We start from the raw sequence: 25915 nt of genomic DNA, 5'->3' as shown, positions 1-25915 counted from the left end.
GATGGGCCTAGAGCTGAGCTGCTTAGGGGGCTGCTTGGTCTGCAGACTGATTCCGAGAGTCGTTTTCGTCGCTCTGTCTCTCTCGCACCTGTACGGGACGCCCCTTGAGTGCGAGAGAGACAGAGCGACGAAAACGACTCTCGGTGTGATGTATGCCGGTGCTTTCGATTGGCGGGGCGCGGGTGGCGCGGGGCATCGCCAGGCGCCAGGCGCCATGCCAGGCGTCGGTGTGGGAAACCGAGAGGAGAGAGATGACGGCCAGGAGAAGAAATGAAGCAGACTAGACGGCGGGGGGACGCGGGGAGACGGGACGGGAAAAGGAAAAAATCTCACACGAAAGGGCGGGGCGAGAGTAAGTGATGTCGTGACGTGTCGTGGACGACGCCGAAGTCCCTGGACGGATAGACGGATGCGGCCCGGAGCGGAGGTTTCTCCCACGGCGGTAGACTGATTCCGAGAGTCGTTTTCGTCGCTCTGTCTCTCTCGCACTCATGGGGCGTCCCGCACAGGTGCGAGAGAGACAGAGCGACGCAAACGACTCTCGGAAACTGTCCGCAGGGCGTGGCGCGTCGCCTCGAATCAGATAGGAGTGTTTTTCTATATCCGCGGGCAATGACGTCGCCGTCGTGACCCAGGACGCCGACGGCGACGCGAGGCTAGGGGCTCGTGCCTTCCTGGTGGCCTGCCCGACGGCGGAGTCCACCTTACAGCCCCACGCGGCCTGCCTGGCCTGCCGGGCCCGCCGCCTGCAATGGCAGTGGCGTGGTGTGGGAGTTTGGAACCCGAGAGGCGAGACTGACGGTGTGCTTGTCTCCTTCTGTTGCAGACCTGCAGCTCGCGGCCGAGCTGGGCAAGACGCTGCTGGAGAGGAACAAGGAGCTGGAGACGACCTTGCGGCAGCACCAGAACGTCATCGAGGACCAGACGCAGGAGATAGAGGTACGCTGTTACACTGCAAACCGTTTCTGGGCTTTGGCAGAGGCGTGTCGAGGGCTCCAGCAGGAGGTGGGGTCCCTTACTTTCAACGGCGTTTGGCCAAATTTTGACTGAAATGCGATAGTTTCTCGACCTAGATTATAGAAATTACTCCCCCTCCCTCCAAAAAAAAGGGAGGGGAATTTACTTCCCATTCGTCACTGGGGTTTTCATTGCTGTCCCGTTCCGTTCCCCTGGAAATGAGTGCTTCACTGTAAAAAAAAAATCGTACTTTTGTACGGAAATGGTACAGAAAAATATAGTACGGAGGTACGGAGAAAAGTACGGAACGTTCCGTACTTGCTCCATATAAACCCATGTAAATGGGTACGGAAAAAAAGTACGGAACGTTCCGTAGTTGGCAAGTACGGACGGTCCAGGCAAATTATTGACCAGACATGTTCCGTACTTTTTTCTCACAGTGTTGTCCTTGCTGAGTGCTTGACGAGATGTGGACTTTGTTGCAGTACTTGACCAAGCAGACGGCCGCCCTCCGGGAAGTGAACGACTCTCGACTGCGGATTTACGAACAGCTGGAAGTGAGCATCCTCGACTTGGAGCGCGCCAACCAGCGACTGGCCCTCGACTCCGCCGCCGACAAGAAGCACATCAAGACGTAAGCGAGCCCGACTGTCCAGCCACTCCCTCGCTCTGTCTCTCTCACACCGTTGCGGCGCACTCCATGAGTGCGAGAGAGACAGAGCGAGAAGAGCGTGCGGCCGAATGGCTGCAGCCACTGCACTGCAGCACATTGACGAGAAGGGAAGTCCCTGGTTGGTCCGAAAAGCTGAATTGTTTTTAACGAGTTTTGTTTCTCGGCCGCAGGCTATGTGTCAATATTGACTCGTTGGAGGCCAGATGTGAAGAGCTTCAAAAACAAAATGATGAACTGCAGAAGCAGCTTGATAGGAAGTCTGCAAGCCCCACCTCCAATACCATCAACAACAACAAGGTAACAGTTGCTCTTGGTGATTTGAAACGCATTGTGCTGTAGCCGTTTGATTTTAACCTTGTCGTCTTTCTTGCAGTGTGATGGCTTTGCGGATGCACCCAATTTGGAAGAAGCAGTGGACAGGCTCAGAGGGGAGGTGCAAGAACTCAAAGCCCAGCGCCTTCGTGATCAACGGAGAGCCTCGAAGCTGGAAGAACAGGCACAGGCACTCATGCTGGAAAATCAGGTGATGGAGGAGCAGCTATCAAACTTACAACAGAAAGATGAGGACATGAAGTCCCTTCAAGAGGAAATTAGTACTTTAGAAGAAATCAGGTTGGTGAAATCTAGTCTACAAAAAAAGCAAGCTTAAACAGAAATGAGAGCATTTTGGTTGTCTTATTGTTATTATTTCTCTTTCTCAGAAGTGGTCAGCTTTGTGGCAAATGCACTCAAAAGATGGACACTCGAAGTCCATTTTATGAGAGCTTGCAACTACTGGAGCAATCTAGTGGAGGTCCTGCAGAGCATGGTGATGATGAGGATGTTAGTGTCATTGACTCCTTCGTCAGTGACTCTCAGCGAGCATCCGTTCTTCTCCAACTTCAGGTAGTTTTTCTAGTCCCTTTACTCCACCCTTAAAATATAATCTAGACCCACACTGGTTCCCTAGCATTCTGCAGTGATCTCCAGTCACAACTGGACTTGCAAGATAATGCTAGGAAATCAAGTATCATAAATATGTATTGTGCACATGGCATGTTTCAGGAAGTATGTAGGGTGGTTTGGGTCATGTGGTGGATAGTGGCATTCCTTGGCAGCCCTGCAAAGGCGTCAGTTAGCCTTCCGGGCAAGCCACCAACTTCGCCTCCAAGTTCGTCTCTACTTTCTCTGTTGCTGTTTATGGCAAAGACCTTATTTTTTTGGCCTTTCAAAATTCCTATATGCTTATTACGCTGGCTTGTAGGCTTTCCAGCTCGGGATTCAAACACATGTATAGGTATGTCTTACACTCCGAGTGACCAGCTTTTGGTGAAGGACTTCACACTCAGTACTAACCGCAGTTCCAATTTGGTGTGGGAAGTTGTCTAACTCTAATTTTCAGGTGGCAGTTTGCACGTACATGATGTTTTGGTTTGCTCTTTTAATCGAGTCTGAAGTTGTTACTATTCGCCTTGTTTGCAAATTTGGTTGGAGTTGGGGTTTTAGTTTGTGTGTTTTAATTAATCAATTTCCATGCATCCAGAAGTTGTTGTTCCAGCTTTGTGTGATCCTGAATGTATTGGGATAAGGAGGAATGGGACACAGGGTTTAGCACCCCCTTCCCCTTGTATGACCTGGTGTGTTCAAGGCAATTCATTAATGCCTGCAAGTGGGCAAAAATGTTTGAACTCCTTGCCTGTACATTTGCATTATTGTCTATTCCAATTTATATTGCCTTTGCGTCTCATTCATTGACACCTTGCATTCTGAAGGACGTAGAGTACTGTAAAATCCTAATCTACCTCAAAGCTTGAATCATTTTTCATCATTCATTATTAAGCAATTGAAGCACTAATTTTATTTTTCTGAAAATCCTGATAATTCCTTCTGTCTTTCAATCTAAACAAATATGCCTTTTGTCTTTATTAAAGCTAAACTTTCCTTTTATCTTTTTCAGGAACGTTCGAGTGAGAACCCATATCGAGACCTGGTTCAGAAGTACGAAGCCCTCGTCCAAATTCAATCTCACCCAGCACCTAGCAGGCGCTCTAGCAAGCCGAGTCTTCTGCCATCTCACCTTGGTACCTCTGCTGTTCTCCCTGCTGTTCCTGCCGCGGCGCTCTCATTACAAGAAGAACTACAGATGTCAGGCGACTTCAACAGCTTCAGAAATGAGGATGATGAAAGCGGTAATGAAGACAATGAGGGTACCTTGGTCTCACAGAAAGCCAACAGGAGTGTGCGATCAGCAGCAGCCAAGAAAAATGCTGGGCCAAACAAGACCTTCTCAACAACTCCAACTGATTTCTCTGAGGCTGAAACATCATCTTCAGGATTTTCAGATGAGACCAGTAACAAGGCGACCCAAACGGAGTCCCACCGTCTGCCTGGTTCATTTCTGTGCACAATTGTTGATGGTGAAGATTGTCGTTTCAGCATATACGACAATGCAAGTCCTGTTGATGGCCGCTTCCGCAATACACCTGAATACCGCAGCCTGTTTAGAGAAATTTTTGACATCTTAAAGAAAGCGGCAGAGGCCAAAGATGAGGGTGAAAAGCTTCCATTACTTGATGATATTACACTACCCATTGACCCTCCCCGTGTGCCTCCTGTGACTCCTGCCAAGGAAGAGTTGCCTTTGCTGAAAATGTTAGCTCAGGACGGAACGCAAACCTCAATTATATCAGAAGAACCCTCGGAAATTTGCTCAGAGATTTGTTCTGAGATTGTGGCTGATGCTGAAGTTGAAAGGGTTACAGCTTCAATTGCTGAAGAGCTGTCTCTGATTGCACCTTCAACTAGTGCGGGGGAAAGGAAAGCCGAGGCTGGTCCAGCATCCTCTCCAGCCTCAGCCTCGGCTTCCACATCTGGGTCGAATGCTGATACAGAAGTAGGAAAGTCCTCCGATCGTGCTGGAGTATTTGAGCCCGAGCCAAAACCTGCATCACCTGCACCCAAGAGGGACATTATGGAATACTTGGCCATGGGACTGGGACGCAAGAAAGGACACTCTCGCAAGAATTCTCCTCATGCCTCTCCCAGGAAAGGGATTGAGAGGATTGACCCTGCTAGTTTGACGGTTGGAGGTCTAAATGCTAAGATAACCCCTGTCAGGAGTGGTCGTCAAAGACGAAGAGACAGATATGCTGAAAGTCCATCTCGCAATTCTGAAAGTCCCAACAGACAGTCTGACAGCCCGTCACGCCATAGCAACCACTCAAGATCACCTAGTGGCCACAGGAATTCCGCCTCTGCAAATGCATTAGCTGCAAGGTGTCGTAGGGAAGTAGATGAGTTTACATCAAACCAAGCTGGTTCAAGCAGATCTCTGGCCGGATCACAGCCTCAAAGTCCCTGGAACTTCAATCCAAATTCCTCTGCATCCCAGGAAATAGCAAGGTTGAAGAAGCTCGAAATGTCCTATGCTGATGTACTTAGAAAAAGGCCTACATCCCACCAAATGTCCTCTCAGGCTCAGACAATGGTCAATAAGTGCACGCAGGTAGCACCTCGAAAGTCATATCACCATAAGAAATAAGTGTTGAGTGTGTTGAGTTCTTTGTACTGTGCCGTGTCCCAGATTTTAATGATTGAGTTCAGAGTACAATGAAAACATTAAATTTTGTAACCTTGACTGTGGATTGAGAATCCAGTGAATTGTGTAAGGTAGGGATTAACATAAGCAACTGTGCCAATGTTTCTTTCTGTCATATAAAATTATCTGAAATTTTCTCTCTTCAGTTCTGGTTTTAAAGAGGGTAAGAACGTGTCTTTTTAATTACATAGCTAATTGGACTTTTTCCTCTATCATTTTAAACTGCTCTGTGTGTTCTTTTTAAATGACATAGTGTTCCATTTGTCTTTACAATAGAATTTTATGAATTTTCTAGACATGTAATTTTCATCTTGTGCCATTTCCCATTCTTTATGAAAGCATAATCAATGTAATTAACAAATTGTAGCTTAAAGCAGGTTTGTTGTTCATAGATTCTTTTACAATATCAACATTGGATCTGTAATTGTGCCAATGTTCTGATGTCTCAGATGAAAGTCTAGTGTTTGTTTCATATTTATGATCTTAAATTTTGTTGTATTTATTGATTTGACTGTACTGAATTTACAGTTTCATTACATTCCCAAAGACAAGTAAAAAAAATTTTCTTGCATGAATTTTACAATTGAACATGTATTTTAAGTATATTCAATGTGGGTGAAGTTTTGTACCGGTAATGATTCAGTATTATGATTCTTGATCCTTGTGTTTTTGTAGAATTGACTAAAGTGTATGAATGTACAGAAATAAAACTTCCATCCCAGAAGCATTTGAAACAATTCCTTTTTTCCCCAGCACTTTTCAAAACGTCTATTGAGAAACATGGCGTAAGACCCAAAAATTGGAAAACAAAGAAACATGAGATTTCATTTAATTGTTGTTACAATTATATTTTTAACAAACCAAGTAATGTAGATATCTTACACAAAAATGATTGCTTTCATTCCAGTTAATTCTTACATGCTAGATTCATGACTCTTAAACTACAAAACTCATTAGAAAATTGATGGGCATACATTCATGACAGCAAAATTTGGTTGGGAGGGGGAAGTGAATAGACATAAAATGAAAGGCAAGTTTCAGTCTCCTTTTCTATTCACATATTGGGTTTGTAAAATCTGGGGGGAAAAAAATTAAAAAATGATACTTAAACTGGTCAAGAACTGCAGCCCATATTACACGCAATGTGCAATTAAAGTCCTCACAGGTTACAAATGAGAGAGTATAGCTACATTTTCAAAGAGACAATGTACAGTAAAATACTAAGCACAGCTAAGCCTTGTTGAAGAGCGCTTTGTGTATTGTGCTAATATCGGGGACCACAGATGATTTTCCACTACCAGTTAATTTTGATGAAGAAGCCACTGGTCCACGTAGACTGCCACTACTGTAAAACGGAAGGAAAAAATTTAGAAGATAAATTTTAAAATGACAAGTAGGCAGCAATTTGCCTGCAAACAGGAAAATCATCGCAGTAGCTTGCCTGGGTTGTGCTGTGGATGCTGTAGATGGCCTTGGCTTCACCAAGAGGCATTTCATAGGCTGACCATCTAATTGACGGTTGTGATAATTTTCAACTGCACGTTCAGCATCCTTAAACTGGCGGTAAACCACCTCAGCAGTACCTGGTCGAACCAACCTTGATGCAACGAGGGGACCAACATCCTCAAAGAGTTCCTAAGATTCCACAAAAAAATAAAAGAAATAATAAAGACATCATAAAAATGACAAATGAACTGGAGAAAAGTGTTCTTACCCGTATATCCTCATGAGTAACACTGTTCTGTAGGTTGGAAACCACAATCCTGTATCCAGAAGATCCTCCACTGGGAGCAGAGGAGACTTGAATCCTGGATGATTCCAATCGGGATTTGCCCGACACAGGATTGTCACTAGTAGCTCGAGAGGATCTCATGGTTGGTCGGACTGGTTCAATGTCTTCATCATCAGAAACAAGGATTGGTCGCATCCTAATGGAAATAAAAAAATAAAGCGAATAATGAATTATCTAAACTAAGATGCAAACCGAACAAACACTATCCTAGACAGCTTACATAGGCGGTGGAGAGGGTAATTTCATTCGCTTTCGCTGCTCTGCAGGGTAGTCCAAATCAATGTACCCTCTGCTGGAACTGGACTGGGTGAGACGCTGAATTAAAAGCAACAATTAGTGTTAAAAACTAACAACACCTATGCTGTAATCATTAGTAGGGTGAGAGGATAGAATGCTGGACATACTGGTTGAGGAGCTTTCCATGTATATGGAGAAGAACTAGAAAGCTTAGAAGGGCGAAGAAGAGGCTCTGGTCTCATTTGATCATTATTGACAGTTCTGCGAAGTTGCAGAGGTCCTTCAGGGAGGTAGTCATCTGAAAAGATAAACATCATCCATTACTGCTCCTTACTCAATTCAATGTATTGAAGAACAGAAAAGAAAGAAAGTATGAATTTGTCTAAGATCATTCACCATTCAGATCAATGTCCATATCCATGAGGGCTGGAACTTTTGAATGAAACCTGCCACTGCCAATAGGCTGATTGATGGTCCTCTGAAGTGCAATGTGTCCAGGAGCCAAGCTAGGTCTTCCAGTAACGTTGATAGGATTGCGCATGGGCCTCTTGAGATTCATACGGAAACCATCGTAACCTAAAGGCCCTAAAGCGTTGTGAATACCCTAAAAATCCAAACAAAAGTCAAGAAAAGAGAATTAGAAGAGGAAAATTCGTGGGAAAGATTATAAAAATGAATAAGAGTAATTAAATTTAACAAACAATTCTTCTTTCACGTAGTTTCTCCAATTTTTGACGAGCATCTGTCTTTTTAGCGAGCTCACACAGCTTGTCCCGGGCATCAGTGAGCTGCATACGTTTCTTCAGAATTATACGATTGCGAGCATCACCCATGGTCTGCCTAGGAGGCTGCTGGCCGGCAAAAGCATTTTGATTGCCTAGTCTTCTCTGTGGTGGCACACCCCTTGACGACGATTCACATTAGCTTGGGGATTGCCCCTATTATTACCAACATTGTTTCCCACAAATTTTTTAAATCTGTAATGACAAGAAAAACAATTTGAATAGAGTCTGTTGAGCAGTAGGAAGCTCTGCCACAGTGGCTGTGGATAATAACCTACGTGAAGTTACTGACAAGACACACATTAATGACAAGAAGGTCTATAAGCCACTTTCTTTGAAGGTCCAGTAGAACTGATTTAACTATAAGCTAACATGGGAAATCAATCGAGTAAAATACTTTTCTCGCAACATTAAAACGCCGTCCGGCGATTTTAGAAGTTTGTAATGATTCAGGTTAGGACCACAGTCAAGCTATATACAAATAGCACTGTGAAACCAAAATTTTCCAGGAACGAAACAACAGGGGTAAATCAATGAGCACGGCCAAAATGTCGACTTACCCTCCTTTACCCTTCACAGGGTTCTTGGTGAATTTCTTCTTAATAATATCGTCTAGGCTTAAATCCATGCTCGCCATTTTGAACACAAACAACGCGAACGGCGGAAGAGCCCTTTCAAAGTGAAAGGATGCTATGTGCACGATGAACTGCCAATAACCGAAATGTTCAATTTTTCGTTTTTAAAATTCTCTGGTTCAACTTAAGCTAAAATTGGCTAAAATGGGACTTGTAAAGTAGTAGTTTACTGGAAAATAATGTCCATGTTTTTTCTCGGTCAACATTTTTTTTTTTGCGAGGGCCGACAGGAGTCGATTGACTAGTCGATCATTCGATAGTGTAGTCGAGTTTAGCAGAAGTTGGGCTGCGGTAGTAGTAGTGGAAGTAGTAAGTGCAGCAGTAGTGGTAGTAGTGGTGATTGTAGATTTGCTTGTTTGCAAGTGACGTTGCTGCTGGAGAATGTCAATGTTGTTTATTTACATTATTCGTGGCCCGTTCGAGGCATGACGCTCACCCACCACAACACCCACGTCTCCAAAGCTCGGCCCAAGGTGAAGATGTGCACTCCGCGAGCAACTGGGACGGAACGACCTATTTTTGTGTGTTAGCTAAGGTTAGATTTTCATGTCATTCTGCTGTTCCCAGGGGATGACGGATCATGGATTTGTCACCGCCATCAGAATCCCGTCCGGATCTTGAATCCCTCAAGTCGACTGCATTTGTGGTGCACTTTGAATCCCCCAATGCTGCCAAGCGTCCAACTCACAGCAAGCGAATGCGACATATGCGAAACTTGTCGCTCCCAATTACTGGTCTTTATAATAGTCAGGTTGGTGTTCTTCATTTCTTTTCCCTTTCTATACTGCAGCTTGAAATTATTTATGTGTTGCTTTCTCTGCAGGCATGTACATGAGACACACCCCTATCTGCTTAGTATGCGAGGAGCCTACTTTCCGATGTGCCACTTGCTGCACCATAAATGGAACTGTTTCCTGCGTTACCCTCTCACAAGCAATGCCTCTGTCTCATTGCATGTCTAAATACCACCAATCATTGGTATTCTTTCCATTCTCTCCTCTTGTGTTTCAATAAAAAATTTATTCTCATTGCAGGTGAATGAGCCATCAGCAGCTCATCCCAGTGGTGCGCCACGGTGTGCTGGTTACCATTCAGAGGGTTATTTTTCAAGTGACCAAGAAGATGACTCAGCCCGGTCTCGTTTGCAAAACGGTATGTTGGTTTCAATCACGGTATATTGAAAATTTGTAGTGCTTACTTTGAAATCAAAGGATTCTTATCTTATCTTTTACCTTGTCATGTTCACAGTGAGGCGCCCAAGTTTAGGAAATGTAGAAACCTGTGCTTTATCTCCTATGGCAGAGAATGCACCAGGAATCAATGATAGAAATAACAATGGAGACGATGAGTCTGATGTCTTGAGTGACACAGGAACATACACCATTGACAAAGAAACCTCAGACGTCAAGCAAGCACGAAAATCAATCTCCAAAGTGTTTGGAGTTCATGATGAGCAAAAAGATGAAAACCATATTCATGTACGTCCTCTATTTTATTGTTAAAAATTATTTAAATTAATTTTGAAGAGAAAGTCGTAAAGTCCAAATCTTTCACCATATTAAATAATCAATTACTTGCAGGGTAACCACCATGAAAATAGCTGGGTGTCTGAATGGGCAAGCCGCCTTGTGTCATCACATGGTGACCCTGCCCCCTCTCCAACAACAGGTTGCGTACCTAATTTAATAACTCCCCACAATGTGTTGAAAATTTTCAATATGTTTATCGAATTTTTTTTTTGAAATTTCTTCCTGTTACAGAAAACAGACCAATTTGCAGTCCAAAATCCCCTCAGAGATTAAATCATCTCCGTAATGCTGAAGACCAGGTATTAAAAATGGCATGAATTAGCAGGTGGTTAAGTTCATCTCTGTACTTTCATATGTTAGCAGTCCCACCATACATGGCTCCTGTGGCTCTTTGCAGGCCAGGGGGGGACGAAGGGATGGTACGAGCACTAATGCCAGCTAATGAAATTATACAGCTGAACTGAATCACTTGTTATTAATCAGCCTTCTTACTCATCCCACTTATTTGTAGAATATTTTTCACCTTAAAAATAATCTCACAATTTTGTATCTTATTCTACTCTTTTTAGTTTGAGGAAGATGATTCTGCTTTAGAAACAGTATCATTTTTACGAACAACAGAATCGGTTGTTAGTGCTATGACTGCACGCATGACAAATAGTCTCTCTATGGACTCTGGGGACGAATCCTCTGATATCAGTGATCCTCCAGGGCCCACCATAAAAAAGCGCCTTGCACCCGTAACCACTGAAATTGCAGCAATACAAACAAGGCCCAACAGAGCTTTCAGGTATATATATAAGAAGTGTTTGTTTATTTCACTCATGATTGGTAACTTCAAGGTTCTAGCTTCGATCTTATCTGCTCCACAGCTTGCGGCGCGCAAGACTTGGCTGTGATATTCCAGTTGAAGACCGGAAGAAAGGTGCAATCTTGGCCACAGAACCTGTTCAAGTCGCATTGCCTGCACAGGTTCCCATGCCGGCTCTTGTCACAGCACCTACTAATAAACAAGGTCGTAAAGGCTCTGTTGATTCATCTCGCAGCTCGTCTACATCTACCTCGTCCCCTAAAACTGCAAGTCCTAAGACTGCCAGCCCCAAAACTGCCAGCCCAAAAGTCTCTAGCCCTAGACCAGTCAGGGCAGAGGCCTTTGCTCGCACTGACTGTGGACGTTTTAGCATGCGCACTTCAAAAGCTGCTGCTCCAGTGAGTACATGTCTTCTGTTACTTTGTTATTTTCCTTCCATTTTGATTTTTTCTTTTGTGAATGACTAACTGAGTTTTAAAATAATTAATCAGATGATTCCTGTCATGAAGAAGGATGTTTCTCAGCCTAAAAGTGGTAAAAAATTAGTTGGAGTTGGCACCAGCACCAGAAGTAACTCAACTCTTTCTTCAAGAGAAGTTGAGTTCCAAAACTGGAAGAGAAGGAAGAGTTACGACCCAATGAAGGCTGCTGCTGAAGGGAAAAAGAAGGAAGTGGTGAAGAAACCTGCTAGTGCTGTTAATACACCTGCCTCTTCTTCATCTGCAGTTGCTTCAGCTATTCCTACAGCCGCACCATTGCCAAGCCCAACTTCAAGGTAAATACATTGCTTCTTTGGTGCCTTTTCAATGTATTATAATAGTTGCCTTGTTTTTTAAATTTATCTTTTCTTTCTTTTTAGCCCAACCAACCATGTTCTTAGGTCAGCATCTTTTCATGGCACCCATGGACTCTTGCCTCCATACAATGATTGTGATTCTGATGAGGATGAAGATGAAGATTTTAGTCAATCACCCCCTGGTCTTGCCACATGTCCCAGCCCAGTGCATTCTACTCCGCCAATGCAACAGGTCAGTTTCTCAAGCATTTTATTTCATATTTTAAGTTGTCACCACTTACAGATTGATTGTATACTCTGTTTGGCACACAAATGGTTATAATGACTTTCTTTTCTTTTCCTTTCTAGACCATGGACAGTCTTGTTATTGTAGCTGTATCTGGACTTTCCCAAAAGCTGAAATGTAGTTCAAGCAATCTGCTCAAAAAGCTAAGGTAATTTTAGGCTAACGTATTTTGATAATAGTCAATTGATAATGATCTATGCTACTTTTCTAATTAATGAAATATTTAAATATCACATAAGAGTAATATTTTTACAATATTTTAATTCATTAGACTTATTTAAAAGTGTACAAAATTTTGATGATTCATTGTCCAATCTGCTTCATTCTTTATTTTTATTTTTTTGACAGGTACCTGTATGAATCAGATAGCATTGCTGCTGAGCGGCTGGATATGCAAATACACCTCCTGGAAGAGGTTGATAGATCAACACCTACTTCTCCTATAAGAAGTCCGTCCAGAGAGCTTTCATCTACTTTAAGAAATCTTAAACGATTGGAAAGTGCTCTGCAAGGTGAGAGACAAATTTGAGATCATTATTTTGATTTTATTCTCTTTTTGGCTCCTGTAATTTAATTTTGTTTGATTTTCTTTGTTCAGTTTTAGACGAAGTGCTGTTTGAAGATGAAGAAGACTTGGTGCTACATTAAATGCAAATATCTTTATGTTATGTTCAATACGCTTCAATATATTATATTAAATTATTCCAAGCTTCAAATTTACGCTCTATCCATTTGTACAGTTTGTCTGCAAAGCAATGTCTGTGCCAGCACATACTTTGATTTATAGTATATGGAGCTATGAAGCTATGCTTAGCCTCACAACTGCTAAATAAACCATCGTTCATGGCATAAATGAACGAGACTTGTGAAACGAAAGAAATTTTCTATAAAGACAATGGAAAAGCTCTAGGTTTGCGTCACTTGTTGGAGGAACTCCGGCTCCGCTTCCTGTCCTTCTTGCTGACTCTGAACTTGACTTCTACGTTGACGGTGATGAGGGGCGGGGCCGCGGGAGGGTCGTCCGCCTTGGGGCCCTCCTTGTCGGGCAGGCTGAGCTGGAGGAGCTGCTGTGCTTCCGAGGCTGCAGAGCCCGACGAAGAGGCTTCGTCGTCCTCGACGGGCTGAGGCAGCTCAGGCAGGGCTTCCAGGGGCTCCAAATCGGCGGCCTCCGACGGGCAGGGGGAGGGGCACTCCACTGCCGGTTCCGGCTCGACAGACTTCAAACTCTCCGGATCGGCAGGCTCGGGCTGGGGAACATCTTCAGCTTGAGGGGTATCTCGTTGTTCTTCGGGCTCCGATGGCGCCGAGTCGACGGCGTCCGAGGGGGGCTCCTCGGCCTCGGTGATGACCGGGACGGGGGCGGCGCGGAGCTCGGCGCGCAGCCAGCCCAGGTGGCCCCACCACACCCCCAGGGGGTCCGGCCAGGGCGACAGCGGGGGCACTGGCCCGCGGTCTAGTCCACGAGCCCAGCGCGGTGCCGCAGGGACTGGGACTCGATACGGGCCTGGGTAAGCTGAGCCTGCAGCTCGGAGATGCGGGACTCGTACAGCAAGCCGGGCTCCCTCAGGGACTGCGGCCGGATCAGGTCCATGTTGTAGCGAGTACCCTGCGGAAGGGCAGGCCAGGGTCACTCCAAGGGCTACCAATCGCGGCAGGGCTTTTCTAGGCAAGGCCCTACTACCATGGGGTATTGACAGAGCCATTCATCTATACGCTTATCAGCTGTGAAAGAAATGACACCGTCGATACTCTATTCGCTGGGAGATCAATTGAAAGTCTCTTGGCCACGGAGTATCGCTCGGTCTGCTTCTCGGTCGCGGCGGCAGGGAATGACCCCTGCGATACTCCACCCGCAGGGAGGCTAGCATTGAAAGTCTCTTGTTCGCGGAGTATCGCTCGGTCTGCTTCTCGGTCGCGGCGGCAGGGAATGACCCCTGCGATACTCCACCCGCAGGGAGGCTAGCATTGAAAGTCTCTTGGTCGAGGAGTATCGCCTTGGGGAGGGGAATGACCACTCCGATACTCGCGGGGTCGGGGCCGGCTCACCTGTGTCTCGGGCAGGGCAGGGCGAGAGGTAGGCGCCAGGGAGTCTCGCACGGCGTTCATAAGCTCCTCGTTCTCCGAGATGAGGTCCTTGAGCTTCATCATGAGGCCGGTAAGCTCGCCCTGCGGGGCAACCACCACACAGCGAAGACTACGGTTCAATACAGCATAGAAACACTCCACTCCGTGGACAGGGGACGGCCTCTTGGTTCGGAGTACGCGAGTTGATCTGGGTGTGAGGGTGTCCCGCAGTGGGCCAGAAGACCGGTGAAGGCGGCAAAAACTCTGGACGCGTTTTGGGCCCCAGGATCGCTAAATGGGACTCGAACCGAACGTGTGACCCCCACCAATGGATTCCTCGTTCGGAGAGCAATCCATTGGTGAGGTCACATGTTCGGTTCGAGTCCCATTTAGCGACTCTGGAGCTCAAAACGCGTCCAGAATTTTGGCCACCTCCACCGGTCTTCTGGTCCACTGTGTGCCCGTACAAGACAAGACACTCACCCTACAGTAGCGAGACTCCTTCTCCAGCTGCTGGATGTACTCCTCCTGGCGCTCGATGAAGTCCGCCATTCCGGCCGGCGACTTGCTGACCAGGGCGTCCGTCGCGGCCAGGCGGCACGGCTGCGGACGGACAAACCGAGCGTCAGCCGCGTCAGCGAAAACCCCTTCTCCGCCGAGCGATTCAGGAGTCTGTCTCTCTCGCACTCATAGAGCTCTGCATACGGGTGCGAGAGAGACAGAGCGAAGCCGAGCCGACCACGCGACGCACCAGGTACGAGTCCATGAGCAGCATTCGGAGCCGCGCCACCGTCTCCCTGTAGTTGGCGTCGGTGCAGTCGCCGGACGTGCAGGGCCGCCGTCGAAGCGAAGAACACCGTCGCAGCGGAGCGCCGCCGCCGCAGGCACTGTAAGTGGCACACGGGAAAGGACGCATTTTGAGTGGGCCAAGGCAAGGGCAGGGAATCGGCGTCGCGTCGTCTCTCTCGCACTCACGGGGTGTCCCGTAGGGACGCGAGAGAGACGGAGACTACTGTCAGGGTTCGCCGCACCAGCACCACAACCCTTGGTGAACAGCAGAGCTAGCTCTAGCTTCCCGCCACACAGTGGGCCAGAAGACCGGTGGAGGCGGCCAAAACTCTAGACGTGTTTTGGGCTCCAGAGTCGCTGAACAGGACTCGAACCGAGCGTGTGACCCCACCAATGGACTCCTCGTTCGGAGAGCAATCCATTGGTGGGGTCACACGTTCGGTTCGAGGCCTATTTAGCGACTCTGGAGCTCAAAACGCGTTCAGAGTTTTGGCCGCCTCCACTGGCCCACTGTGCGCCACCCCGCCACCCCCGAAAAATTAACAGTGTGTCAATGTGTCGGCAACAAATGTACCACCTTGTACAGGGTGTTACGCGAGCTGTGCGTGTGCGCGAGGGGCGCATGAACGTGTGATTTAGCAGATGGCATAGATTCGGGAGGAACGGCTGGTCTGGGGCGGGGGTGGGGATATTGCACGGCAAAGACGATCTTAAACGAGCGCCAGTCACGCGAGTCAAGGCTTGCGCTGCGCACGTTCCGTCGCTCTGTCTCTCTCGCACCCCGACGGGACGCCCCTCGAGTGCGAGAGAGACAGAGCACTGTTTGGAACCAGCCCGCGGGGCCTGTCTTGCCCCGCCACCCTCTACCCTACTTCTGGGACGAGCGGTAGGAAAAAAGGCGACAACCCCATCCCCCCGCGCTAGAGACTTTATGGACGATTAGGAACACACGAGTCATGGGGTCATTCCCTTCGCCAGGCCGGCTTAGCCTACTTGCAAAACGTTTGGCATTGCGGAGCGGATTGCCCAGCCTAGTCTGTCAGGTCGCTGCTTCGCGGCTCCCTTCTCCTCCTCATACTAACTTGAGTGATTCTATTCTACATTGGTGCATCCAGTGAAACTAAGGCGAGGGTTTGCCAAGCAGAAGCACCCCCTCCCCCTTTCGGCCACAGACTATCTACCACCAGGAGGCGATTCAATTGATCCAAACCCAGTCGGAGAAGCGGTCGTGCAGGCAACCCTTAGCTACACCCACCCTAAATGTTTTTGTACAATTTTTTTACGAGACATATCACAGCTTTTTGTGCACGCGCACTTTTTGCACAAATTTGATTTGATTTGAAAGACGCGGCGCTCTGAAATTCTCCCAAAGCTTGGAAGAACGTTGCGGTCGGAAAAGCACTCACTCAAGCCAGTGCCTACACCGGGCGAGTTGGCACAAACAAGTACCGGGTGGTCCAAGCCTTCCCCAGGGCCCACACGGTAAAAACGGAACCTGGTTTTCCCAGGAGGTCAATGGTGGAGGCATAGGCGATTTCCAGGGAGTTCCTGGGAAAACCAGGAACAGTTTTCACCGTGCAGGGCCCAGGGTGCGCCTAGGCGCCACTCTGCTTACGTGAGCCGAGGTCCTCTCCTTGTGCGCAGCATGGCTGTCCCCGTGACACTGTGATCCCCTTGCGCGGCCGCGGCACCGCAGGCCCCGCAGTGCACCCCAGCCCCCGAATGTCTTCGCGGGGGTGGGGGTACGCTGTGGCACTGCCTGATAGGGGCACCTCGCGTGTGCCCCTGCCCTCCGGGGCCTCCGGAGCCTCCGGGGCCTCTAGGCACGCCTGTGGGCCCTCTGGGGGGCAGGAGGCGGGTGGAGGTGCCCCGGGGGTGCCAGTCACCGCCGAGCCCCCCTACAGGCCCCCCCAGCCGCCCCCCGCCCCTTGGCGTGTCGAGGCTGTCTCGCGGTGTCAACGGTCCCCGTCCAGGATTTCGTTAGGGCTTTCGGCAAGGCTTTCACCAAGGCCTTCTGAGTCGCATTCGCTACACGCGGTCAGGGCCGCTCTGCGCTCAGCCCCCAAGACCGCGAAACGCTCCTCGTGACGGCCAATAAGGCAAATAATGGTCAAAATTTCGAAAAATTTTCGTTATTTTGATTTTTTTTAAAACTGCATCGAGAGTGTTTCGTGTTCTTGGGAGCGTTCCACGAGAGTTCGAGGGTCCCGGAGCTGAGTAATGTGCCAGGGTTTCCACCACATCCTGCACAAGTTATTGTCTGAAAAACGGCATCGCAGGATTAAAATAGTTCCGAAATGAGCTCCTGGGCCACTGGAAATGCGAATTGTACCGCGGTCACGACGCGGACTCGGCGATGCATCGTGCGATTCTGATTCAATCAATCCTGTCATCTGCCAGGCGGAAGAACAAGTCACGGAGCCGACGCAGAACAACGGGCCTTATCCAATCGCATGTGTGTTGGAGCGCACCACCCACCTGGAGACCTTCATGACCTCCTTGGGGGACGCGGCCCTGGCAGCATGCTGGCAGTGTGCTGGCAGCCTGGCGTGGCCTGGCGGGGCGCGGCAGTCACCGACTGGCGCGGGGCATCCGGTCGCTCCGTCTCTCTCGCACCACCACGGGGCGTCCCATGAGAGCGAGAGGGATGGAGCGACGGAAAGACTCCTCGGAATCCAGACTGATGGAATCAACTATTTTTAGACGAAACTGCGGCAGCATGGACATGAGGTGGCCCACTGTGTGCTAGCGAAAGCGCTGTTTAATTACCCACCCCCTCCTTGGGCACCAGGCAGGCCGCCTGGAAGGTAGGCACAGCACTACTTTGCCCCTGCAAGCAGGCGAGAAGCGATACAGGACCCCATCAGCCTGCACCCGCGCCTGTCAGAAAGCTCCCTGTCCGGACCGGAGATGCCACATTTTATAGTGGCTGGCATCGGTACAAGCCGTGCCATGACTTGCCGCAAATGACAGTTAGCCCGCGAAGCTTGTAAGGTTGTGAGCAAGGCTTGGGGGGGCTTCCCTCCCACCCTGGTCACCCTAGTCGCCCCTGTCCTCCCTCTCCCCCGATTACTGTAACGTTTCTCATACACGGAGTATGGAAAATTAAACGGTCGGCAGCTTCTCCAGCAGCTGCATCTTCCCGCGCTCCCCCTCCCCTCCCTCTCCCTCCCCCCACTCCCCACCGCGGGCTCGTCCTCGTCTCCCGGCACCCTTTGTTTGTTTACAAAGTCAGAGTCGGCCGAGGTATAACCTCCGTTCCTCGTTACCTGTTGCCAGTTTTGCTGGCCGGAGCATTATTTCTTGTGGATCACGGAGCGCGCAGCGCTTTCGCCGTCTCTGATCTGTCCTTCTTCTCCACGCTTTGCCCTGGCAGGCCCCGTGTCTTCGTGGTGCAGTCCTCGTCGTGTCCGTGCTGCCTGCGCTGCCGGCGTCGGGGTCTACTCCAGCTCCAGCCAGAGCGAGGGGGCCTCCAGCCTCCAGCCCAGCAGCTTATCATGTCAACCTGCGAGAGCGAAGAGTCAGAAAACGTTGCTGCCTCGGCCTCGGCCCAGGCTGCCCAGGCCCCACTCGAAACACGCGAACAGCCTTGCCAGTGCCCCAGCGACTCGGATGGAGAGCCTGTTCACAAAGCCAAGAGCCCAAGTGACAGCGACAATTATCATGAGTAAGTTTCCTATGTGTTATTTTATTACAAGTAAGTAAACCCTGCATCTACCATCTACTCATGTTTCCTGTTTATTTTTTCGTCAGAAACTGCCCCAGCTCATTCTCACAGGAGTTTCTAGCGCCTCTGATCAGAAGGAGCGATGATCGCAAACTTTATGACTGGTTACTCCGGAAGAATTTGTTAAAAACTCCTGCTGGTTGCATCGATTGTGCCAAGACAAAGTTGTGCCTCCAACATGCCACTGATTTATGGGTGTGTGAAGATTGTGGGAAAAGGTATAAATTCTAACTAGCTTTAAGCCATTGTTGTATGGTCTTGTTTCTTCAAACTGAGTAATTGAATTCTCTGGCTTACAGTTTTTCGATTCGCCAGGGTTCCTTTTTTGACAACATTCCATATTCCATAAGGGAAATTCTCAGCTGTGTCATGGCATGGAGCAATAAGAAGCCTGCAACATTAGCCAGTCAAACATTAGGTAAGGAAATGGTACTGATCCAAATAAGTTAATTTACTGTGCATCAAAATTTAAAAAGCAAACAAAAAAGAAACCAGAAATCTTTTTTAACTTTGTTAAACTTTGATTTATACTATTTGTCTCTTCTCCCTGATTCAGAAATGAAAATTACATTTGTAAACCAAATCTACCAGCAATGCATCGAAACCATATCCATCTACTTGGATAGTGATCAGCATCCCAAAGATTGGTCCATAGGTGGTGAAGGCTCTGTTGCTCTTTTAGATTTATGGCCAGGTGGCTCTATAGCAGTGGATGGATTGTTTGTCACCAAACTAAAAAGGTCCTATAAGGATCGTTTAAGGGTGTTATGGATCGCTGATACTAATCATGTTCCAGTTCGATATGTGGCACATCTTCTTCCCCCTCAAAAAAGCGATATACAAGAGGTAATGAATAAGGCTTCTATTTTAACCTTAGATATCTAATTAATTAGAGTTGCTGAAAAAGATTATTCCCTTTTCTCAGGTAAAAGAAGAGTTTGAAAAAATTAAGTTAGATTTTGGTGTTTTCTTGAGTCCTGAATCAGATACCAATGAAGCTGTCAATCTGAATTGTGACAAAAATTCTGAAAGTGGACAGGATTTTTGTGAGAATATAAATGGTGATACTGATAATCAATCAAAGAGGCCTGAGTCCCGCATCCTTAGGGAGCAACAAGAGGTAGCTATTACTCCAGAAGATGGAAGACTGAAACAAGGCATTGAGAAGAAGTGCCAAACAGGTAGCAAGAGAAAGAATCAAGAAAAGCAAAAGCTTCAGTGTCCAGAGAAAAAACTTAAAGAAATGAAAGAGGAAGAAAACTTTGTGATGATTCATGATATTAAAGATGGCGATGTAAATGTTGATTTTGAGGAAGAAAATGTTTCATCCTTGTCAAGTTCAAATACAAAACAGGAGAAAAAAGGCAAAAAAAATGATCGTGGTAAAGAAACAAAAGTTGACGAAGAAAAATGCATGATACATATTGTGAAAGATAGTGATATAAATGTTGATTTTGAAGAAGAAAATGTTTCATCCATCTCTACTCCAAATACAGGAAAGAACAAAAAAAAGGACAGAAAACCTCGTGTGAGTCCAAAGACAAGGGCTTTGAGACAGGAAGCAGCCCTTCGGGTGAAAATACATGAAGAGTACATTAGGAACCTTGAATTAGCGAATGCTGTTGTGCAAGTGGCTGTGGCCTACATTGTGCCTGGATCATTGGTTGTCGTAAACGATGAAGTATTGCCCTATGTTGCTAGTTCATTACATAGCCTTGGAATATATGAGTCTGTCACAACAATTAATAATATTATTTCAACTGGTGATCACTCAATCATGAGCATACTTGGTGAGTGCTACTTCATTCCAGTATATACTTACTTGTTCCATGCTCCTTACTACAATGAACACATTTATTTGCAGAAAATATTTGGAGTGATGCTGCAGATCTTTGTACAGTTCTTCAAACGAAGACATTCAACAGTGCAAAGCCAACTGTCGCAGAATTTCAATGGCGCAAGACATTTGGCTCGACTACATCTGAAGCTGTTTTTCATATATTGTCACAGATTGCTGTGTATTACAAACACACCCCTAAAGAAAAACGTTTAGCAGGTAAAATTTTGTAACTGTTTCATTACATTTTAAATGACATTCTACTTCAAGTGAAACAGAAATGTTATTGTTGTATTGAACTGATCTCTTATCTTGTTTTTTTTTTTCCTAAATATTTTTGGAGCTTGTTAAGTTTAATGGAAAGTCAATTCCAAATCCTAATTTAATCACATACAAATGTTAGTGTTAGTTTTACCATAAATGTATTTGGTCTTTGCATTGTGATTTCTAGCTGTAGACCTTTGACATTGAATTTTATTGCTACTGTAGTAAGATCAGCAAAGCAGTTTTTTGACTAATTTTTGTCGGCGTAGAATAAATAGTTACCACAAAAATATTAGCTTGACTGTTGATTTTATTATTTAACTGGAAGAGTAGGATATGCCATTAATCAATTCCAATGTTCCTAAGAAGAAGAAGAGGAGTGATAATGTTAAATAAATTTCAATTTTGTAAGAAATACTGTACTTTCATTACAGGCACTGAACTGTGTCATACCAAATTTCTACTCTCCTCTAATTTTTAAGAACAAAATGGCCCGCAACGCTGCTAATGCGTGATGAGCAGCCTGGCCCAGGCGGCCCCGGCCTCGGCCTGGACCTGGCATGCCTGGCGGCGCCTAGCATGGAGGTGGGGGGCACCGAGTGCCCCAGGCCTCGCCGAGCGTCCTGCAGTCCTGCATCACAAAGTACTTTGTGTCTTGCATCCTGCGCGTCGGCCAGGCCATGGCCAGGCCGTCGGGCTGGCGGCCCGTTAGAGCAGGGTGGCCGGTGGCGGTGGCTGGGCGACGTGGTCCAGGCCGCTCCAGGCCCTGTCCGCTGCAGGCCCTCCCTGCCTCGCCGCCACCGCCCCTGCCCGTCGCTGCGGCGGTAGGCGTGGCGGTGCGCGGCGGCCGGTCGCTAGGCAGGCCGGGCAGGCCGGGCAGGCCGGCAGGGAAGAGGGAAGGCGTGTTTTTCTGGCGCGGCTCAAGCCGCTCAAGCCAAGCCTGGCCGCACCGCAGCGCAGGCAGAGGCAGTCTCTAGTCCTCACTACGCTCTGCGCCGCGCTCCGGACCGGCACACCACAGCCATGCCCTCCGCCATGTCCTCGCTGCTCCTGGTGGCCGTCGCCGCCCTGCTGACGGGCGCCGCCGCGGCCCCCGCCGCCCCCACGACCACCACGGCGGCGCCCGCCCCCGCCGCCGCGCCGCTGCCCGAGAACACCCCCCTGCAGCCCGGCGAGGAGTTCTACGACCAGCGCCAGAACGGCTCCGAGAACTACCGCATCCACATGGACGGCATGGTGGTGGTGGTCGCGCCGCCCGAGGCCCTCATGTCCGTGGCGGGCGCGGCCGGCGGCCAGGGCGGCGCGCTGGAGCAGCAGCTCCTGGACATCGTGGCCCAGCAGCAGGCCGGCGCCGAGGACAACGACGTCAAGCCCAGCAAGCCCGGCGCCGCCGGCACCAAGCCGCAGCCCGCCTGCCAGGAGGGAACCCCCGGCTGCAAGAAGAAGCGTCCCCTGCCCGCCAAATCGTGAGTACCGCCTCAGAGTCCCGGAGCAGGCGTTAGAATGGACGCGGTCTTGGCGCCCTCGCCGCCCCACGCGACAACCCTTTCCCATGTTTCTTACTAGGCCTTCCCTGGCTGCCCCTCGTTCACTCGGCCGCGCGGTTGATCCTCGCTCCTCCTTCGCCGCGTCTGGTCCGTCTGGTAGTGCCTCAGTGCTCCCCGAGTACAGGCCCATACTTTCTGTGTTCCCAGATTGCTTTTGTGAACCGGGCCGGGCCCCTTCCGTCCAGCACTACACACGACACCACCTCGCAGCTAGCGCAGGTAGGCACTGCCTACTAGGCAGCCAGCACCAAAGCGAAAGCAAGCGAAAGCCGAGCCAAAGTCTCATCAGTCCCAAACGGATTCGGATAGAGTGGTTGCGACGACGTCGTTCCAGCTCCGACACGCGTCAAATTGGTCAAATGGGGCGCGTGGGTGAAACAGCGCGCGGCCTTGTCGTTCCCGCCATCCGTTTCTGTTTGGGATCTGATTGCTCCGCCACCGAACACAGTATGGTCTCGCCTGTATCATCCATCATTCATTTCTCACCCCCACCACCCACCATATGCCGTTGAGAGAGAGAATCTGTTTCACAAAAAGCCTCCACGCCGCTCCGTAGGAAACGTTTGTCAACAACAACAGTGTTTTGAGAACAGAATCGCTTACCTGTGAGATGTGAGCCGTACTCGGCCGTTTCTAGTTTCTAGTGCTCCTCCGGCGGGTTGCCTGGCCGGCCTAATGGTGCAGCGGGAGCAAAGCGGGAGCGAGCGACCCTCCGTCTCCACGGCCTCCTCCTTCTCTTTGGCTGCGTTGGCTGCTTTGGCTCCGGAGGCCGACGCCCCGGCGAGCTAGGCGGTCCTCTAGGGACGCCGGCTGCTCCGGCCAAGCAGCCGAACACCGCTCTCGTCGGTCTGTCTCTCTCGCGCTGGTGGAGCGACGCGAGCGACCCGTGTGGGCGCGAGAGAGACAGCGGCGAAAAGCAGTGCTGGGCGGCTGGCTAGGCAGCCTGGGCTCGGACCCCTCGCTCTGCTTCCTTTTTCTTTGTCTCCGCCTTCGGCAGGCCTTCGGTTTCGTTTTATTTTTGTAGGCCGTGCGCTCTGCGCTCCTCGCGTAAGGTTGCATTGCGATGTAATTAAGGGCGCCGTCGAAAACCGCAGGTGGAAATGGACCGAGGCGTCTTTGCTCTTGCCTTGTCACTACATGATCATGGCATCGCGCATTTCGGATTTATGACAAGTCGATGTAACGAAAGGGAGGCAAAATTTTCACGACGCAACAGTTGGCAACCCTTTTGAGACACTGGTGTGTCGTGAGAATTTTCGTCCACTTAGGTGGCAACCGTGGTTTAGCCGAAACCGCGCCGTGACGTCGTCGTTTCGACTTGCGTCAACTGCACAGGGGCTGCACCGACGCTCGGCCTATCCTATCGCTACCGCGTGGGTGATTTGTTGTTGTTTTGTTGCAGCCGCTCGCAGCTTCGATTGGCCAGCCTGCTCCTGCCGCTGTTCCGCCGGCAACAAGTGCAGCAGAGCTGAAGAGTACCTGTGATCCCAGCGAGCCAACTCGTTTAATTCTCTCTCACATCTGAAAGATTGATAATTTATTTTGCTTTAAATTATTTAAGTTATTTATTGTCACGAGAGGAATGATGGAGGGGATGAGGCCTCAGGCCTGCCCCAAGGCCTGCCCTCTATGGCTGTGTCCCGTAAAGTGTGGAATAAACGCTCATATATTTCAACGCCCATCTCGTGTTTTTACTCCCCAGCAATCATTCCTTTTTCCTCGCAGTTGTCTCACTCGGATACAGGTGTACCAACATTTCAACCCCCGCGCCTCCTGGCCAACTTTCACCCACTCACTTGCGATTTAAGATGGGCATGAAAGGAGAAATTCCCGTCCAAAGTGGATTCAGTCTCGTCGAAGACAACTTTCAACCCCCACTCACTGCTGTAATAAATCAAATGACTGTAGACTACTAACTATAGTACGCAGGACCAGAAAATTCCAAAGCAAGAGCGAAGCTCCCGAGTGCGGCAGTTTGGGCCAGGCAGACACGGGTGGTCGGCACTCTTTCGCATTGACTTATCGTTATGACACGACATCCCGGGTTTCGTCCGGCCAGGAACAAGGGGTGTAGAGAGGTGTCAAGCCTTTGTTGATCCGTGCAGGCCCTGGCAGGGCCGCGCGGGCGAGGAGAAGAAGAAGGAGGAGGAGAGAAAAGAGGTGCGGGGCATCGACCCTCTGGGATAATGATTCCCGTGATGAGACAGGCACGTTATTTGAGTCCGTGACGGCGCGGTCAGTGAGACGCGTGTTCTCGTCATGTGTAACAGTGTACCAGTGTAACACAGAGGCGACTGCCTGGAAAGCCACACCGCGGTGCCTGTCGCACCCGCCCCACCAGTGCACCACCGACACACACCGAAAAGCAAACACGTTGTTTTGCATTATTTCGCGGTTCTTGGTCGCCTCAACAACTTGTGAGACCAAGAATGTGAGATGGACGCCCCCCGAAAAGTAGTGGACCCTTAGTAACAAAGCAAGTCAAGGCGCCTGCCCAAAGAACACGAAACACTCACGAAGCAGTCAAAGGACGTCAAAATGACGTCAAAATAATGTTTTTTTTTGTCGAAATTTTGAGTCATTGACTTCAAAATGACGTCACTGTGAGCGTTTCGTGTTCTGTGGGTGAAAGGCAGCTTCAGGCAACGTGTCGCGCAAAAGTCGCGCCCCGACCTACCCCTGCCTGAGTGCAGTCGGGCGCGCTCAGCTCAGGCAGGCCAACGCAAGCGGTAGCGGTCCACTGGGCTACCGGTGGCCATCGGCTGCTGCGGAGCAAAAATAAGACGAGAGAAAGAGAGAGAGAGAGAGGGCGAAGCGCGGAAAAAGCAGGCAGTGCTGGGTAGAGGGGGGGGGAGTCGACAGAATCCTGTGAGGGGGAGGGGGGGCGATTTGTGGCCGTGGCCGGGACGAGACGGGATGGGTGCTTGACCTGATGGTCGTGCGAATGGTGGAGCTCCCGTTAAACCACACGGCGCGGCACGGCGCGGCACGGCGGGCCGAATCGGCTGCTAACGCAAAGTGTACCACTTAAATGGTCATTTCCAGGCGCTGCGTACAGCACCGCATTCACACGTTAAGTCCAAGTCCGCACGACCAGCGGCTGGGCGCGGCGCGGTGCAGTGTTCCGGCCATGGCCGCCAGGGCAGAGCCAGCCGTCTGATTCCGAGCACTGCTTTCGTCGCTCTGTCTCTCTCGCACTCATGGGGCGGTCCGTAGGGGTGCAAGAGAGACAGAGCGACGAAGCAGTGTTCGGAATCAGACGGCAGGCAGAGCGCCGCTTCCGTGGCCCTTTAGCGCCTGCGAGGTAGGCCACCGTTCCGACTCGCAGCGCACCGGTGTGGAGACGGTGGCCTATCTTCGCCGTGCCAGGCGCTAGGCAGGGGCGAGGTAGGCCACCGTCTGCACACCGGTGCGCTGCGAGACGGAACGGTGGCCTACCTCGCAGGCGCTGAAGCGGCCGCGGTCTCCACACCAGTGCGTTGCGAAGAGTGATACACGCTTGATGGAGAAACCCGCGGAAAGCTTTGCGCTGGTCGTTGTGGCGCAGTTAGGTCCTTGCAGGTCCTTCCAGGTCCTTCCAGGCACGCATCGTAAAGCAAACGGGAAACTGCC

At 49.4% G+C, this 25915-nt stretch overlaps 6 protein-coding genes across 13 annotated transcripts in view; 4 read left to right on the top strand and 2 right to left on the bottom strand.

Annotated features, from left to right (window-relative positions):
• Nucleotides 1-5932, top strand: part of LOC117651781 — a 62357-nt gene extending 56425 nt beyond the window's left edge. For all 5 annotated transcript variants that reach the window (XM_034396120.1, XM_034396125.1, XM_034396124.1 and 2 more), the window contains 6 exons: nucleotides 827-939; nucleotides 1443-1591; nucleotides 1801-1927; nucleotides 2004-2242; nucleotides 2332-2515; nucleotides 3567-5932. In XM_034396120.1, the coding sequence (XP_034252011.1) occupies nucleotides 827-939; nucleotides 1443-1591; nucleotides 1801-1927; nucleotides 2004-2242; nucleotides 2332-2515; nucleotides 3567-5150 (2396 nt within the window). In that variant the 3' untranslated portion in view covers nucleotides 5151-5932. The remainder of the gene's footprint in view (nucleotides 1-826; nucleotides 940-1442; nucleotides 1592-1800; nucleotides 1928-2003; nucleotides 2243-2331; nucleotides 2516-3566) is intronic.
• An 87-nt stretch (nucleotides 5933-6019) lies between these two features.
• On the bottom strand, nucleotides 6020-8837 carry LOC117651785 (polymerase delta-interacting protein 3-like). Its single transcript, XM_034396130.1, is given in 9 exon segments — nucleotides 6020-6552; nucleotides 6649-6842; nucleotides 6922-7135; nucleotides 7220-7314; nucleotides 7404-7534; nucleotides 7633-7840; nucleotides 7938-8140; nucleotides 8143-8213; nucleotides 8579-8837. Coding segments are annotated over 9 exon segments (1308 nt in total). The 5' UTR covers nucleotides 8656-8837; the 3' UTR covers nucleotides 6020-6437.
• A 118-nt stretch (nucleotides 8838-8955) lies between these two features.
• Nucleotides 8956-12982, top strand: LOC117651782 (mucin-5AC-like). Its single transcript, XM_034396126.1, has 13 exons — nucleotides 8956-9126; nucleotides 9221-9404; nucleotides 9688-9805; nucleotides 9902-10131; nucleotides 10234-10321; nucleotides 10414-10481; nucleotides 10752-10972; nucleotides 11055-11391; nucleotides 11485-11768; nucleotides 11853-12021; nucleotides 12138-12223; nucleotides 12424-12587; nucleotides 12674-12982. The coding sequence occupies exons 2-13, from the start codon at nucleotides 9234-9236 to the stop codon at nucleotides 12721-12723; spliced, it is 1986 nt and encodes a 661-aa protein (XP_034252017.1). The 5' UTR covers nucleotides 8956-9126; nucleotides 9221-9233; the 3' UTR covers nucleotides 12724-12982.
• LOC117651786 (vegetative cell wall protein gp1-like) lies at nucleotides 12962-23249 on the bottom strand. Of its 2 annotated transcripts, XM_034396133.1 has the most exons (6): nucleotides 22907-23249; nucleotides 18198-18433; nucleotides 14891-15026; nucleotides 14623-14742; nucleotides 14122-14269; nucleotides 12962-13681 (listed from the first exon to the last, which is right to left on the bottom strand). In XM_034396133.1, exons 3-6 carry the CDS (start codon nucleotides 14912-14914, stop codon nucleotides 12993-12995), a joined length of 981 nt encoding a protein of 326 aa, XP_034252024.1. In that variant the 5' UTR covers nucleotides 14915-15026; nucleotides 18198-18433; nucleotides 22907-23249; the 3' UTR covers nucleotides 12962-12992. The 2 variants fall into 2 exon arrangements, with proteins under 2 accessions (XP_034252024.1, XP_034252022.1); XM_034396131.1 differs by lacking the exons at nucleotides 18198-18433; nucleotides 22907-23249 and adding an exon at nucleotides 16544-16580.
• On the top strand, nucleotides 14906-21171 carry LOC117651783. 2 transcript variants are annotated; one of them, XM_034396128.1, is made up of 7 exons: nucleotides 14906-15028; nucleotides 18305-18595; nucleotides 18682-18873; nucleotides 18955-19073; nucleotides 19212-19501; nucleotides 19581-20445; nucleotides 20520-21171. In XM_034396128.1, the coding sequence occupies exons 2-7, from the start codon at nucleotides 18426-18428 to the stop codon at nucleotides 20723-20725; spliced, it is 1842 nt and encodes a 613-aa protein (XP_034252019.1). In that variant the 5' UTR covers nucleotides 14906-15028; nucleotides 18305-18425; the 3' UTR covers nucleotides 20726-21171. The 2 variants fall into 2 exon arrangements, with proteins under 2 accessions (XP_034252019.1, XP_034252018.1); XM_034396127.1 differs by lacking the exon at nucleotides 14906-15028 and adding an exon at nucleotides 18063-18174.
• On the top strand, nucleotides 21667-23984 carry LOC117651789. Of its 2 annotated transcripts, XR_004588123.1 has the most exons (3): nucleotides 21667-22222; nucleotides 22451-22522; nucleotides 23706-23984. XR_004588123.1 is itself a non-coding variant. In XM_034396137.1 (2 exons), the coding sequence occupies exons 1-2, from the start codon at nucleotides 21780-21782 to the stop codon at nucleotides 23773-23775; spliced, it is 513 nt and encodes a 170-aa protein (XP_034252028.1). In that variant the 5' UTR covers nucleotides 21667-21779; the 3' UTR covers nucleotides 23776-23984. The 2 variants fall into 2 exon arrangements, 1 of the variants encoding a protein (XP_034252028.1); XM_034396137.1 differs by lacking the exon at nucleotides 22451-22522.
• The last annotated feature ends 1931 nt before the right edge of the window (nucleotides 23985-25915 follow it).

The sequence above is a fragment of the Thrips palmi genome, unplaced genomic scaffold (assembly GCF_012932325.1).
Source record: "Thrips palmi isolate BJ-2018 unplaced genomic scaffold, TpBJ-2018v1 HiC_scaffold_6, whole genome shotgun sequence".
Classification (NCBI taxonomy): domain Eukaryota; kingdom Metazoa; phylum Arthropoda; class Insecta; order Thysanoptera; family Thripidae; genus Thrips; species Thrips palmi.
This window is presented reverse-complemented; position numbering and strand designations above follow the sequence as displayed.

What these genes read in the sequence shown, in the direction of transcription:
- LOC117651783 (XM_034396128.1), top strand. Translation starts at nt 18,426, where the DNA reads ATGTCAACCTGCGAGAGCGAAGAGTCAGAAAACGTTGCTGCCTCGGCC. An exon ending in TGTGAAGATTGTGGGAAAAG is followed by an intron (nt 18,874 to 18,954) that starts GTATAAATTCTA and finishes TCTGGCTTACAG; the next exon opens with TTTTTCGATTCGCCAGGGTT. An exon ending in CTCAATCATGAGCATACTTG is followed by an intron (nt 20,446 to 20,519) that starts GTGAGTGCTACT and finishes ATTTATTTGCAG; the next exon opens with AAAATATTTGGAGTGATGCT.
- LOC117651789 (XM_034396137.1), top strand. Translation starts at nt 21,780, where the DNA reads ATGCCCTCCGCCATGTCCTCGCTGCTCCTGGTGGCCGTCGCCGCCCTG. An exon ending in CGTCCCCTGCCCGCCAAATC is followed by an intron (nt 22,223 to 23,705) that starts GTGAGTACCGCC and finishes GTTTTGTTGCAG; the next exon opens with CCGCTCGCAGCTTCGATTGG.
- LOC117651782 (XM_034396126.1), top strand. Translation starts at nt 9,234, where the DNA reads ATGGATTTGTCACCGCCATCAGAATCCCGTCCGGATCTTGAATCCCTC. An exon ending in TGCCCCCTCTCCAACAACAG is followed by an intron (nt 10,322 to 10,413) that starts GTTGCGTACCTA and finishes TTCCTGTTACAG; the next exon opens with AAAACAGACCAATTTGCAGT. An exon ending in CTTCAAAAGCTGCTGCTCCA is followed by an intron (nt 11,392 to 11,484) that starts GTGAGTACATGT and finishes ATAATTAATCAG; the next exon opens with ATGATTCCTGTCATGAAGAA.
- LOC117651786 (XM_034396131.1), bottom strand. Translation starts at nt 16,575, where the DNA reads ATGCTGCGCACAAGGAGAGGACCTCGGCTCAC. An exon ending in AGGAGAGGACCTCGGCTCAC is followed by an intron (nt 15,027 to 16,543) that starts GTAAGCAGAGTG and finishes TGCCACTTACAG; the next exon opens with TGCCTGCGGCGGCGGCGCTC. An exon ending in CTGCCCTGCCCGAGACACAG is followed by an intron (nt 13,682 to 14,121) that starts GTGAGCCGGCCC and finishes GCCCTTCCGCAG; the next exon opens with GGTACTCGCTACAACATGGA.